Below are 12,555 nucleotides of genomic sequence, written 5' to 3' on the forward strand. Positions count from 1 at the left end.
ACAGGGGACAGGAGACAGTGGACAGGAGACAGGGGACAGGTGAGAGGAGACAGGGGACTGGGGACAGGAGACAGGGGACAGGGGACAGGAGACAGGAGACAGGAGACGGACAGGGGACAGGAGACAGGAGACAGACAGGGGACAGGAGACAGGGGACAGGGGACAGGAGACGGGACAGGAGACAGGGGACAGGAGACAGATAGGGGACAGGGGACAGGGGACAGGAGACAGGAGACAGACAGGGGACAGGAGACAGGGGACAGGGGACAGGAGACAGACAGGGGATAGGAGACAGGGGACAGGGGACAGGGGACAGGAGACAGGGGACAGGGGACAGGAGACAGGAGACAGGAGACAGATAGGGGACAGGAGACATGGGACAGGAGACAGACAGGGGACAGGGGACAGGAGACAGGGGACAGGGTACAGGAGACAGGAGACAGGAGACAGGAGGCAGGAGGCAGTGGACAGGGGACAGGAGACAGGGGACAGGGGACAGGAGACAGGAGACAGGGGACAGGGGAGAGGAGACAGGGGACAGGAGACAGGGGACAGGGGACAGGGGACAGGAGACAGACAGGGGACAAGGGACAGGGGATAGGAGACAGGAGACAGGGGACAGGAGACAGGAGACAGACAGTGGACAGGGGAGAGGAGACAGGAGACAGGAGACAGGGGACAGGAGACAGCAGACAGGAGACAGGGGACAGGGGAGAGGAGACAGGAGACAGGGGACAGGAGACAGGAGACAGGGGACAGGGGAGAAGAGACAGGAGACAGGAGACAGGGGAGAGGAGACAGGATACAAGAGACAGGAGACAGGGGACAGGAGACAGGAGACAGGAGACAGGGGAGAGGAGACAGGGGACAGGGGAGAGGAGACAGGAGACAGGGGACAGGGGAGAGGAGACAGGGGACAGGGGAGAGGAGACAGGAGACAGGGGAGAGGAGACAGGAGACAGGGGACAGGAGACAGGAGACAGGGGACAGGGGACAGGAGACAGACAGGAGACAGGGGACAGGGGACAGGAGACAGGAGACAGACAGGGGACAGGGGATAGGGGACAGGAGACAGGAGACAGGGGACAGGAGACAGGAGACAGACAGGGGACAGGGGACAGGAGACAGGGGACAGGGGACAGGGGAGAGGAGACAGGAGACAGGAGACAGGAGACAGGAGACAGGGGACAGGAGACAGGGGACAGGGGAGAGGAGACAGGAGACAGGGGACAGCGGACAGGAGACAGGGGACAGGGGACAGGAGACAGGAGACAGGAGACAGGAGACAGACAGGGGACAGGAGCCGGGACAGGAGACAGGGGACAGGAGACAGACAGGGGACAGGGGACAGGAGACAGGCGACAGGGGACAGGGGACAGGAGACAGGAGACAGGAGACAGGAGACAGGAGACAGGAGACAGGGGACAGGAGACAGGGGACAGGAGACAGGAGACAGGCGACAGGAGACAGGGGACAGGAGACAGGGGACAGGAGACAGGAGACAGGAGACAGGGGACAGGAGACAGGGGACAGGGGACAGGGGACAGGAGACAGCAGCCAGACAGGGGACAGGGGACAGCTGACAGGGGACAGGAGACAGACATGGGACAGGAGACAGACAGGGGACAGGGGACAGGGGACAGGAGACAGACAGGGGACAGGGGACAGGGGACAGGAGACAGACAGGGGACAGGGGACAGGAGACAGACAGGGGACAGGAGACAGGAGACAGGGGACAGGAGACAGGAGACAGGGGACAGGAGACAGGAGACAGGGGACAGAAGACAGGGGACAGGGAACAGGAGACAGGGGACAGGAGACACAGGGGACAGGAGACAGGGGACAGGAGACAGGAGACAGGGGACGGGAGACGGGAGACGGGGGACGGGGGACAGGAGACAGGGGTCGGGAGACAGACGGGGGACGGGGGACAGGAGACAGGGGACAGGAGACAGGAGACAGGGGACAGGAGACAGGAGACAGGGGACAGGAGACAGGAGACAGGGGACAGGAGACAGGGGACAGGAGACAGGGGACAGGAGACAGGAGACAGCAGACAGACAGGGGACAGGGGACGGGGGACAGGAGACAGACAGGGGACAGGAGACAGACAGGGGACAGGGGACAGGAGACAGACAGGGGACAGGGGACAGGAGACAGACAGGGGACAGGGGACTGGAGACAGACAGGGGACAGGGGACAGGAGACAGGGGACAGGAGACAGACAGGGGACAGGAGACAGGGGACAGGAGACAGGAGACAGGAGACAGGAGACAGGGGACAGGGGACAGGCGACAGGAGACAGGGGACAGGGGACAGAAGACAGGGGACAGGGAACAGGAGACAGGGGACAGGAGATACAGGGGACAGGAGACAGGGGACAGGAGACAGGAGACAGGGGACGGGAGACGGGAGACGGGGGACGGGGGACAGGAGACAGGGGACGGGAGACAGACGGGGGACAGGAGACAGGGGACAGGAGACAGGGGACAGGGGACAGGAGACAGGGGAGAGGGGAGAGGAGACAGGAGACAGGGTACGGGGGACAGGAGACAGGAGACGGGAGACGGGGGACAGGAGACAGGAGACAGGGGACAGGGGACAGGAGACAGGGGACAGGGGACAGGGGACAGGGGACAAGGGACAGGAGACAGGGGAGAGGGGAGAGGAGACAGGAGACAGAGTACGGGGGACAGGAGACAGGGGACGGGAGACGGGAGACTGGGGACAGGAGACAGGGGACAGGAGACAGGGGACAGGAGACAGGAGACAGGGGACAGGAGACAGGGGACAGGAGACAGGGGACAGGAGACAGGGGACAGGGGACAGGAGACAGGGGACAGGGGACAGGAGACAGGGGAGAGGGGAGAGGAGACAGGAGACAGGGTACGGGGGACAGGAGACAGGGGACGGGAGACGGGAGACTGGGGACAGGAGACAGGGGACAGGAGACAGGGGACAGGAGACAGGAGACAGGAGACAGGAGACAGGGGACAGGGGACAGGAGACAGGGGACAGGAGACAGGGGACAGGAGACAGGGGACAGGAGACAGGGGACAGGAGACAGGGGACAGGGTACTGGAGTCCATTATTATAAAAGCAGTAGCGGGACATTTGGAAAAGCATAATTCAATCAATCAGAGTCAGCATGGTTTTATGAAAGGGAAATAATGTTTGCCAAATTTGATGGAGTTCTTTGATGATGTAACGAACAGGGTGGATATGGGGGAACCTGCGGATGTGGTGTATTTGGATTTCCAGAAGGCATTTGATAAGGTGCCACATAAGAGGTTACTGCACAAGATAAAAGTTCACAGGGTTGGGGATAATATATTAGTATGGATAGAGGATTGGCTAACTAACTGAAAACAGAGAACTGGGATAAATGGGTCATTTTCCGGTTTGCCAACAGTGACTAGTGGGGTGCCGCAGAGATTGGTGCTGGGGCCTCAACTATTTGCAATCTATATTAATGATTTGGATGAAGGGTCCGAGTGCAATGTCGCAAAGTTTGCTGATGATACAAAGATGGGTGGGAAAGCAAATTATGAGGACACAAAAAACCAGCGAAGGGATATAGACAGGCTAAGTGAGTGGGCAAAAAAGTGGGCTAAGTGGAGTATAATGTGAGAAAATGTGAGATTATCCACTTTGGTAGAAAAAATAAAAAAGCAATTTATAATTTAAATGTTGAAAAATTGCACTTTGCACAGAAAGACCTGTGGGTCCTTGTGCATAAAACACAAACAGTTAGTATGCAGATACAGCAAGTAATCAGGAAGGCAAATGGAATGTTGGCCTTTATTGCAAGGGGGATGGAGTATAAAAGCAGAGAAGTCCTGCTACAACTGTACAGGGTATTGGTGAGGCCACACCTGGAGTACTGTGTACAGTTTTGGTCTCCAAATTTCAGGAAAGATATACTTGCATTGGAGACTGTTCAGAGAAGGTTCACTAGGTTGATTCCGGAGATGAAGGTGTTGACTTATGAGGATAGGTTAAGTAGGTTGGGCCTCTACTCATTGAAGTTCAGAAGAATGAGAGGTGATCTTATCACAATATATAAGATAATGAGGGGACTCGACAAGGTGGATGCAGAGAGGATATTTCCTCTCATAGGGGAAACTAGAACTCGGGGACACAGGGCTCAATTCCCCCAGAGCTTTTTTTGGCATACTTGAAGAATTACTGCTGTTTTTTGCGGGGGGGCCAAGTATGCAAAAAAAAAATATTCTCAGTTTACCCAATGGATTTCTTCATTTTGACGCAGCCTAACCTGTCATTTAGTTTTGGGGGTGGAGCCTTGATCTGTGCCAAAAAGATCGGGTTATTATTAAAGCCGGTCCCGCTCCCCGCCCCTAGCTCTGGAGGAAGAGCTTGCTGGTCTGCTTGCCTAGCCCGTCCCAAGCCCCTTGCCGGTGGAAGTGCAGTTCTGCTCTCCCCCCGTCCCCTCTAGGGCCTTGCCCGTAGGCTCCCCCGCTCCTAGCCCTGGCCAAGTGGCCTCCGTCCTCCCGTCCCCGCACCTAATTACACCCGAAAGGCTTCCCCGCCACCCCATTTCTGCCCCCCCACACACCCCCCCCAACTCTCTCCACATCCCCACTTCCACCTCTCTCACTCTGCCCCTCTCTCTTACCTTTCTTGCTGCTGTTATCCAGGCATCAGCTGCACTTACAAGCATTGATTTCCTTACCTGCATTGATTTCCTTACCTGCACCGATTTCCTTACCTGCACCGATTTTCTTACCTGCACCGATTTCCTTAACTCCCCAGAAGGTTTTTCTGCAGAGGCCACATACGCTGGCCTAAGAAGAACTGGAGTAACTCTCAGCTGGCCAAACTTGCCTGAATAGCCAGAGTTGGCACGGGTGGCAGGTTACGCCTCCTTTTGCTGAAAAAAAAAGTACCTAAAAAAAATCGTTACTGACTGAGTTATGCTGGTGCAAATTGATCGGGAAAACTGTGGTTTCTTAGCAGGCTAAAAAAAACAGCCTGTTCCAAAAAAACGTTGCAAATCACTGGGGAAGACTGAGCCCATACTCTCAGAATAAGGGGCCGCCCATTTAAAATTAGATGAGGAGGAATTTCTTCTCTGAGGGTTGTAAATCTATGGAATTCTCTGCCTCAGAGAGCTGTGGAGGCTGGGTCATTGAATATATTTAAGGTGGAGATAGACAGATTTTTGAGCGATAAAAGAATAGCAGGTTATGGGGAGCGGGGAGGGAAGTGGAGCGGAGTCCATAATCATATCAGCCATGATCTTATTGAATGTTGGAGTGGGTTCGAGGGGCCAAATGGCCTACTCCTGCTCCTATTTCTTATGTTTGCTCTTGTCCCAGTTTTGTTCCCATCATGCTGCTCCCTCGGGGAGAGTTGTTGCTTTATGCAAGGTCCTAAGTCATGCAGGATTCAAGCCGGTAAACGCAGCAGGGCGGATCCAGGTGTGGCCTAACATACGGGACTGAGAAAAACCGATAGGAAATTTCCACATTCACTCAGAGTACAGCGCGAATTGATATATCTCTTTCAGCCTGAACCCTAGCACAGTCCCCTTCATTACACATTCCCAGCATTCACAGTGCTCCTTTGGACCTGAGACTCAACCAGCCTAAAACAACCATTGCAATGTACAGTCGAAGTTGCCCTGCCCATCTCTCTCTCTCTCTCTCTCTCTCTGCCCTCAGTTGTGCCAGAGGTGATGGTCTATGCCAAGATGACCCCAGATGGCCAGAATCGCAATCTGCATTGCCTAGCCACTGGCTTTTACCCACAATCTATCAATGTGACCTGGATTAGAGATGGAGAGCCAATCGCCAGTGCATCAAGCTCCGGCATTTTACCCAACCACGACGGCACCTTCCAAATCAAGATCTCCCTGCTGATCAATCCCGAGGACAAGCATCAGTACATCTGCCGCGTCACACACAGCAGCTTGTCTCAAGAAAAGGATATACCCTGGGGTAAGGAATGGGTATAACCCGGGTAAGGAATGGGTATAGCCCGGGTAAGGAATGGGTATAACCCGGGGTAAGGATTGGGTATAACCCGGGTAAGGAATGGGTATAACCCGGGGTAAGGATTGGGTATAACCCGGGTAAGGAATGGGTATAACCTGGGTAAGGATTGGGTATAACCTGGGTAAGGATTGGGTATAACCCAGGTAAGGATTGGATAAAACCCGGGGGAAGGATTGGGTATAACCTGGGTAAGGAATGGGTATAACCCGGGTAAGGAATGGGTATAACCTGGGTAAGGAATGGGTATAACCCGGGGTAAGGAATGGGTATAACCCGGGTAAGGAATGGGTATAACCCGGGTAAGGAATGGGTATAACCCGGGGAAGGAATGGGTATAACCCGGGGTAAGGAATGGGTATAACCCAAGGTAAGGAATGGGTATAACCTGGGTAAGGAATGGGTATAACCCGGGATAAGGAATGGATATAACCCGGGGTAAGGAATGGGTATAACCTGGGTAAGGAATGGGTATAACCCGGGGTAAGGAATGGGTATAGCCCGGGTAAGGAATGGGTATAACCCGGGGTAAGGATTGGGTATAACCCGGGTAAGGAATGGGTATAACCCGGGGTAAGGATTGGGTATAACCCGGGTAAGGAATGGGTATAACCTGGGTAAGGATTGGGTATAACCTGGGTAAGGATTGGGTATAACCCAGGTAAGGATTGGATAAAACCCGGGGGAAGGATTGGGTATAACCTGGGTAAGGAATGGGTATAACCCGGGTAAGGAATGGGTATAACCTGGGTAAGGAATGGGTATAACCCGGGGTAAGGAATGGGTATAACCCGGGTAAGGAATGGGTATAACCCGGGTAAGGAATGGGTATAACCCGGGGAAGAAATGGGTATAACCCGGGGTAAGGAATGGGTATAACCCAAGGTAAGGAATGGGTATAACCTGGGTAAGGAATGGGTATAACCCGGGATAAGGAATGGATATAACCCGGGGTAAGGAATGGGTATAACCTGGGTAAGGAATGGGTATAACCCGGGGTAAGGAATGGGTATAACCTGGGTAAGGAATGGGTATAACCCAGGGTAAGGAATGGGTATAACCCGGGGTAAGGAATGGGTATAACCTGGGTAAGGAATGGGTATATTCTCGGGTCAGTGTACTGGGTTGGGGACTGACTGTATCCTTGTTACATCAGATGAAGATTTTGGTTTCAAGCTGTGGATGATTATTCTCGTGCTGATTCCCGTGCTGATTGGTGGCCTTGTCCTCTTGGTGTACAAACGAAGAGAGGACATGAAACACGCCTGGTGTTTCAATCCAGGTAAGACCCTAAAGCCTATCGCATTTCCCTTCGCGACACACAGTCAGTCATGAAAGAAGAAAGAAAGACTGACTTACATTTCAACAGCACTTTTCACCACCACCGCAGGTCTCAAAGCGTATTACAGAAAATGAAGTACTTTTGACGTGAAGCTCCAGTTTTAATGCAGGAAACGTGGCAGCCAATTTGTGCACAGCAAGCTCCCACAAACAGCAATGTGATAATGACCAAATAATCTGTTGTAATGATGATGTTTGAAGGAGAATTATTATCCAGCACACCGGGGAGAACTCCCCTGCTCCCCTTGGAAAGAGTGCAGTTTGGTCCTTTACATTGACTTAAAGAGACAGACATGAGCTCAGTTTAATGTCTCATCCAAACGACAATGCAGGACTCCCTCAGTACTGACCCTCTGACAGTGCATTGCTCCCTCAGTACTGCCCCTCCAACAGTGCAGCGCTCCCTCAGTACTGCCCCTCCGACAGTGCAGCATTCCCTGAGTGCTGCCCCTCCGACAATGCAGCACGCCCTCAGTACTGCCCCTCCGACAGTGCAGCGCTCCCTCAGTACTGCCCCTCCGCAGTGCAGCATGCTCTCAGTACTGCCCCTCCGACAGTGCAGCTCTCCCTCAGTACTGCCCCACCGACGGTGAAGCACTCCATCAGTACTGCCCCTCCGACAGTGCACCATTGCCTCAGTACTGCCGCTCCGACAGTGCAGCACTTCCTCAGTACTGCCCCTCAGACAGTGCAGCGCTCCCTCATTACTGCCCCTCCGGCAGTGCAGCGCTCCCTCAGTACTGTCCTTCCAACAGTGCAGCACTCGCTCAGTATTGCCCCTCCGACAGTGCAGCAACTCCTCAGTACTTCCCCTCCGACAGTGCAGCACTCCCTCAGTACTGCCCCTCAGATAGTGCAGCGCTCCCTCATTACTGCCCCTCCGGCAGTGCAGCGCTCCCTCAGTACTGTCCTTCCAACAGTGCAGCACTCCCTCAGTAATGCCCCTCCGACAGTGCAGCACTCTCTTAGTGCTGTCCCTCGGCCAGCGCAGCACTCCCTCAATACTGTGCCTCTTACAGTGAAGCACTCCCTCAGTACTGCCCCTCCGACAGTGCAACACACCCTCAGTAGTGCCCCTCCAACAGCACAGCGCTCCCTCTGTACTGCCCCTCCCACAGTGCAGCACTCCCTCAGTACTGCCCCTCCGACAGTGCAGCGCTCTCTCAGTACTGCCTCTCCGACAGTGCAGCGCTCCCTCAGTGCTGCCCCTCCAACAGTGCAGCGCTCCCTCAGTACTACCCATCCCAAAGTCTAGCATTCCCTCAGTACTGCCCCTCCCAAAGTCTAGCACTCCCTCAGTATTGCCCCTCCCAAAGTCTAGCACTCCCTCAGTACTGCCCCTCCCAAAGTCGAGTGCTCCCTCAGTACTGCCCTGCTCACAATGCAACACTCCCTCAGTACTACCCATCCGAGAATGCAGTGCTCACTACTCTCTCAGTACTGTACCTCCGACAGTGCAGCAGTCCCTCAGTACTACTCCTCCAACAGTGCAAATCTCTCCCAGTCCCACAGTGCAGCACTCCCTCAGTACTGCCCCTCCAACAGTGCAGTGTTGCCTCAGTACTGTCCCTCCGACACTGCAGCGCTCCCTCAGTACTGCCCCTTCTAAAGTGCAGTGCTCCATCAGTACCTCACCTCCAACAGCGCAGCGCTCCCTCAGTACTGCCCCTCCCACAATGCAGCACTCCCTCAGTACTGTCCCTCCCACAATGCAGCACTCCCTCAGTACTACCCCTCCAACAGTGCAGCACTCCGTCAGTACTACCCCTCCAACAGTGCAGCGCTCCCTCAGTACTGCCCCTCCGACAGTGCAGCACTCCATCAGTACTACCCCTCCGACAGTGCAACGCTCCCTCAGTACTGTCCTTCCAACAGTGCAGCACTCGCTCAGTATTGCCCCTCCCACAGTGCAGCAACTCCTCAGTACTTCCCCTCCGACAGTGCAGCACTCCCTCAGTACTACCCCTCCGACAGTGTAGCACTCCCTCAGTAGTGCCCCTCCGACAGCACAGCGCTCCCTCTGTAGTGCCCCTCCGCCAGTGCAGCACTCCCTGAGTACTGCCCCTCCCACAGTGCAGTGTTCCCTCAGTACTACCCCTCCGACAGTGCAGCGCTCTCTCAGTACTGCTTCTCCTACAGTGCAACACTCCCTCAGTACTGCTCCTCCAACAGCACAGCGCTCCCTCTGTAGTGCCCCTCCGCCAGTGCAGCACTCCCTGAGTACTGCCCCTCCCACAGTGCAGTGTTCCCTCAGTACTACCCCTCCGACAGTGCAGCGCTCTCTCAGTACTGCTTCTCCTACAGTGCAACACTCCCTCAGTACTACACATCCCAAAGTCTAGCACTCCCTCAGTACTGCCCCTCCCAAAGTCTAGCACTCCCTCAGTACTGCCCCTCCCAAAGTCTAGCACTCCCTCAGTATTGCCCCTCCCAAATTCTAGCACTCCCTCAGTACTACACATCCGAGAATGCAGTGCTCCCTCAGTACTGCTCCTCTGACAGTGCAACGCTCCCTCAGTACTGCCCCTCCGACAGTGCGGCGCTCCCTCCAACAGTGCAACTCTCTCTCAGTACTCCGCCTCCAACAGTGCAGAGGCCCTCTGTACTTCCCCTCCGACAGTGCAGCACTCTCTCAGTACTGTACCTCCGACAGTGCAGCAGTCCCTCAGTACTACTCCTCCAACAGTGCAAATCTCTCCCAGTACTGCCCTTCCCACAGTGCAGCACTCCCTCAGTACTGCCCCTCCAACAGTGCAGCGTTGCCTCAGTACTGTCCCTCCGACACTACAGCGCTCCCTCAGTACTGCCCCTCCGACAGTGCAGCACTCCCTCTGTACTGCCCCTTCCAAAGTGCAGTGCTCCATCAGTACCTCACCTCCAACAGCGCAGCGCTCCCTCAGTACTGCCCCTCCCACAATGCAGCACTCCCTCAGTACTGTCCCTCCCACAATGCAGCACTCCCTCAGACCTGCCCCTCCAACAATGCAGCACTCCGTCAGTACTACCCCACCAACAGTGCAGCGCTCCCTCAGTACTGCCCCTCCGACAGTGCAGCACTCCATCAGTACTACCCCTCCGACAGTGCAACGCTCCCTCAGTACTGTCCTTCCAACAGTGCAGCACTCGCTCAGTATTGCCCCTCCCACAGTGCAGCAACTCCTCAGTACTTCCCCTCCGACAATGCAGCACTCCCTCAGTACTACCCCTCCGACAGTGTAGCACTCCCTCAGTAGTGCCCCTCCGACAGCACAGCGCTCCCTCTGTAGTGCCCCTCCGCCAGTGCAGCACTCCCTGAGTACTGCCCCTCCCACAGTGCAGTGTTCCCTCAGTACTACCCCTCCGACAGTGCAGCGCTCTCTCAGTACTGCTTCTCCTACAGTGCAACACTCCCTCAGTACTGCTCCTCCAACAGCACAGCGCTCCCTCTGTAGTGCCCCTCCGCCAGTGCAGCACTCCCTGAGTACTGCCCCTCCCACAGTGCAGCGTTCCCTCAGTACTACCCCTCCGACAGTGCAACACTCCCTCAGTACTACACATCCCAAAGTCTGGCACTCCTTCAGTACTGCCCCTCCCAAAGTCTAGCACTCCCTCAGTACTGCCCCTCCCAAAGTCTAGCACTCCCTCAGTATTGCCCCTCCCAAATTCTAGCACTCCCTCAGTACTACACATCCGAGAATGCAGTGCTCCCTCAGTACTGCTCCTCTGACAGTGCAACGCTCCCTCAGTACTGCCCCTCAGACAGTGCGGCGCTCCCTCCAACAGTGCAACTCTCTCTCAGTACTCCGCCTCCAACAGTGCAGAGGCCCTCTGTACTTCCCCTCCGACAGTGCAGCACTCTCTCAGTACTGTACCTCCGACAGTGCAGCAGTCCCTCAGTACTACTCCTCCAACAGTGCAAATCTCTCCCAGTACTGCCCTTCCCACAGTGCAGCACTCCCTCAGTACTGCCCCTCCAACAGTGCAGCGTTGCCTCCGTACTGTCCCTCCGACACTGCAGCGCTCCCTCAGTACTGCCCCTCCGACAGTGCAGCACTCCCTCAGTACTGCCCCTCCAACAGTGCAGCGTTGCCTCAGTACTGTCCCTCCGACACTGCAGCGCTCCCTCAGTACTGCCCCTTCTAAAGTGCAGTGCTCCATCAGTACCTCACCTCCAACAGCGCAGCGCTCCCTCAGTACTGCCCCTCCCACAATGCAGCACTCCCTCAGTACTGTCCCTCCCACAATGCAGCACTCCCTCAGTACTGCCCCTCCAACAGTGCAGCACTCCGTCAGTACTACCCCTCCAACAGTGCAGCGCTCCCTCAGTACTGCCCCTCCGACAGTGCAGCACTCCATCAGTACTACCCCTCCGACAGTGCAACGCTCCCTCAGTACTGTCCTTCCAACAGTGCAGCACTCGCTCAGTATTGCCCCTCCCACAGTGCAGCAACTCCTCAGTACTTCCCCTCCGACAGTGCAGCACTCCCTCAGTACTACCCCTCCGACAGTGTAGCACTCCCTCAGTAGTGCCCCTCCGACAGCACAGCGCTCCCTCTGTAGTGCCCCTCCGCCAGTGCAGCACTCCCTGAGTACTGCCCCTCCCACAGTGCAGTGTTCCCTCAGTACTACCCCTCCGACAGTGCAGCGCTCCCTCAGTACTGCTTCTCCTACAGTGCAACACTCCCTCAGTACTGCTCCTCCAACAGCACAGCGCTCCCTCTGTAGTGCCCCTCCGCCAGTGCAGCACTCCCTGAGTACTGCCCCTCCCACAGTGCAGTGTTCCCTCAGTACTACCCCTCCGACAGTGCAGCGCTCTCTCAGTACTGCTTCTCCTACAGTGCAACACTCCCTCAGTACTACACATCCCAAAGTCTAGCACTCCCTCAGTACTGCCCCTCCCAAAGTCTAGCACTCCCTCAGTACTGCCCCTCCCAAAGTCTAGCACTCCCTCAGTATTGCCCCTCCCAAATTCTAGCACTCCCTCAGTACTACACATCCGAGAATGCAGTGCTCCCTCAGTACTGCTCCTCTGACAGTGCAACGCTCCCTCAGTACTGCCCCTCCGACAGTGCGGCGCTCCCTCCAACAGTGCAACTCTCTCTCAGTACTCCGCCTCCAACAGTGCAGAGGCCCTCTGTACTTCCCCTCCGACAGTGCAGCACTCTCTCAGTACTGTACCTCCGACAGTGCAGCAGTCCCTCAGTACTACTCCTCCAACAGT

General features: G+C 55.8%; 1 protein-coding gene across 1 annotated transcript in view; it reads left to right on the forward strand.

The window, feature by feature from the left end:
- The window catches only part of LOC139229856 (major histocompatibility complex class I-related gene protein-like), a 200,782-nt gene that overhangs the window by 117,379 nt on the left and 70,848 nt on the right, over positions 1 to 12,555 (forward strand). Inside the window, exons 4-5 of the mRNA XM_070861479.1 lie at positions 5,685 to 5,960; positions 7,171 to 7,296. Coding sequence (XP_070717580.1) covers positions 5,685 to 5,960; positions 7,171 to 7,296 — 402 coding nt within the window. The remainder of the gene's footprint in view (positions 1 to 5,684; positions 5,961 to 7,170; positions 7,297 to 12,555) is intronic.

The sequence above is a fragment of the Pristiophorus japonicus genome, chromosome 19 (genome assembly GCF_044704955.1).
Source record: "Pristiophorus japonicus isolate sPriJap1 chromosome 19, sPriJap1.hap1, whole genome shotgun sequence".
NCBI lineage: Eukaryota > Metazoa > Chordata > Chondrichthyes > Pristiophoridae > Pristiophorus > Pristiophorus japonicus.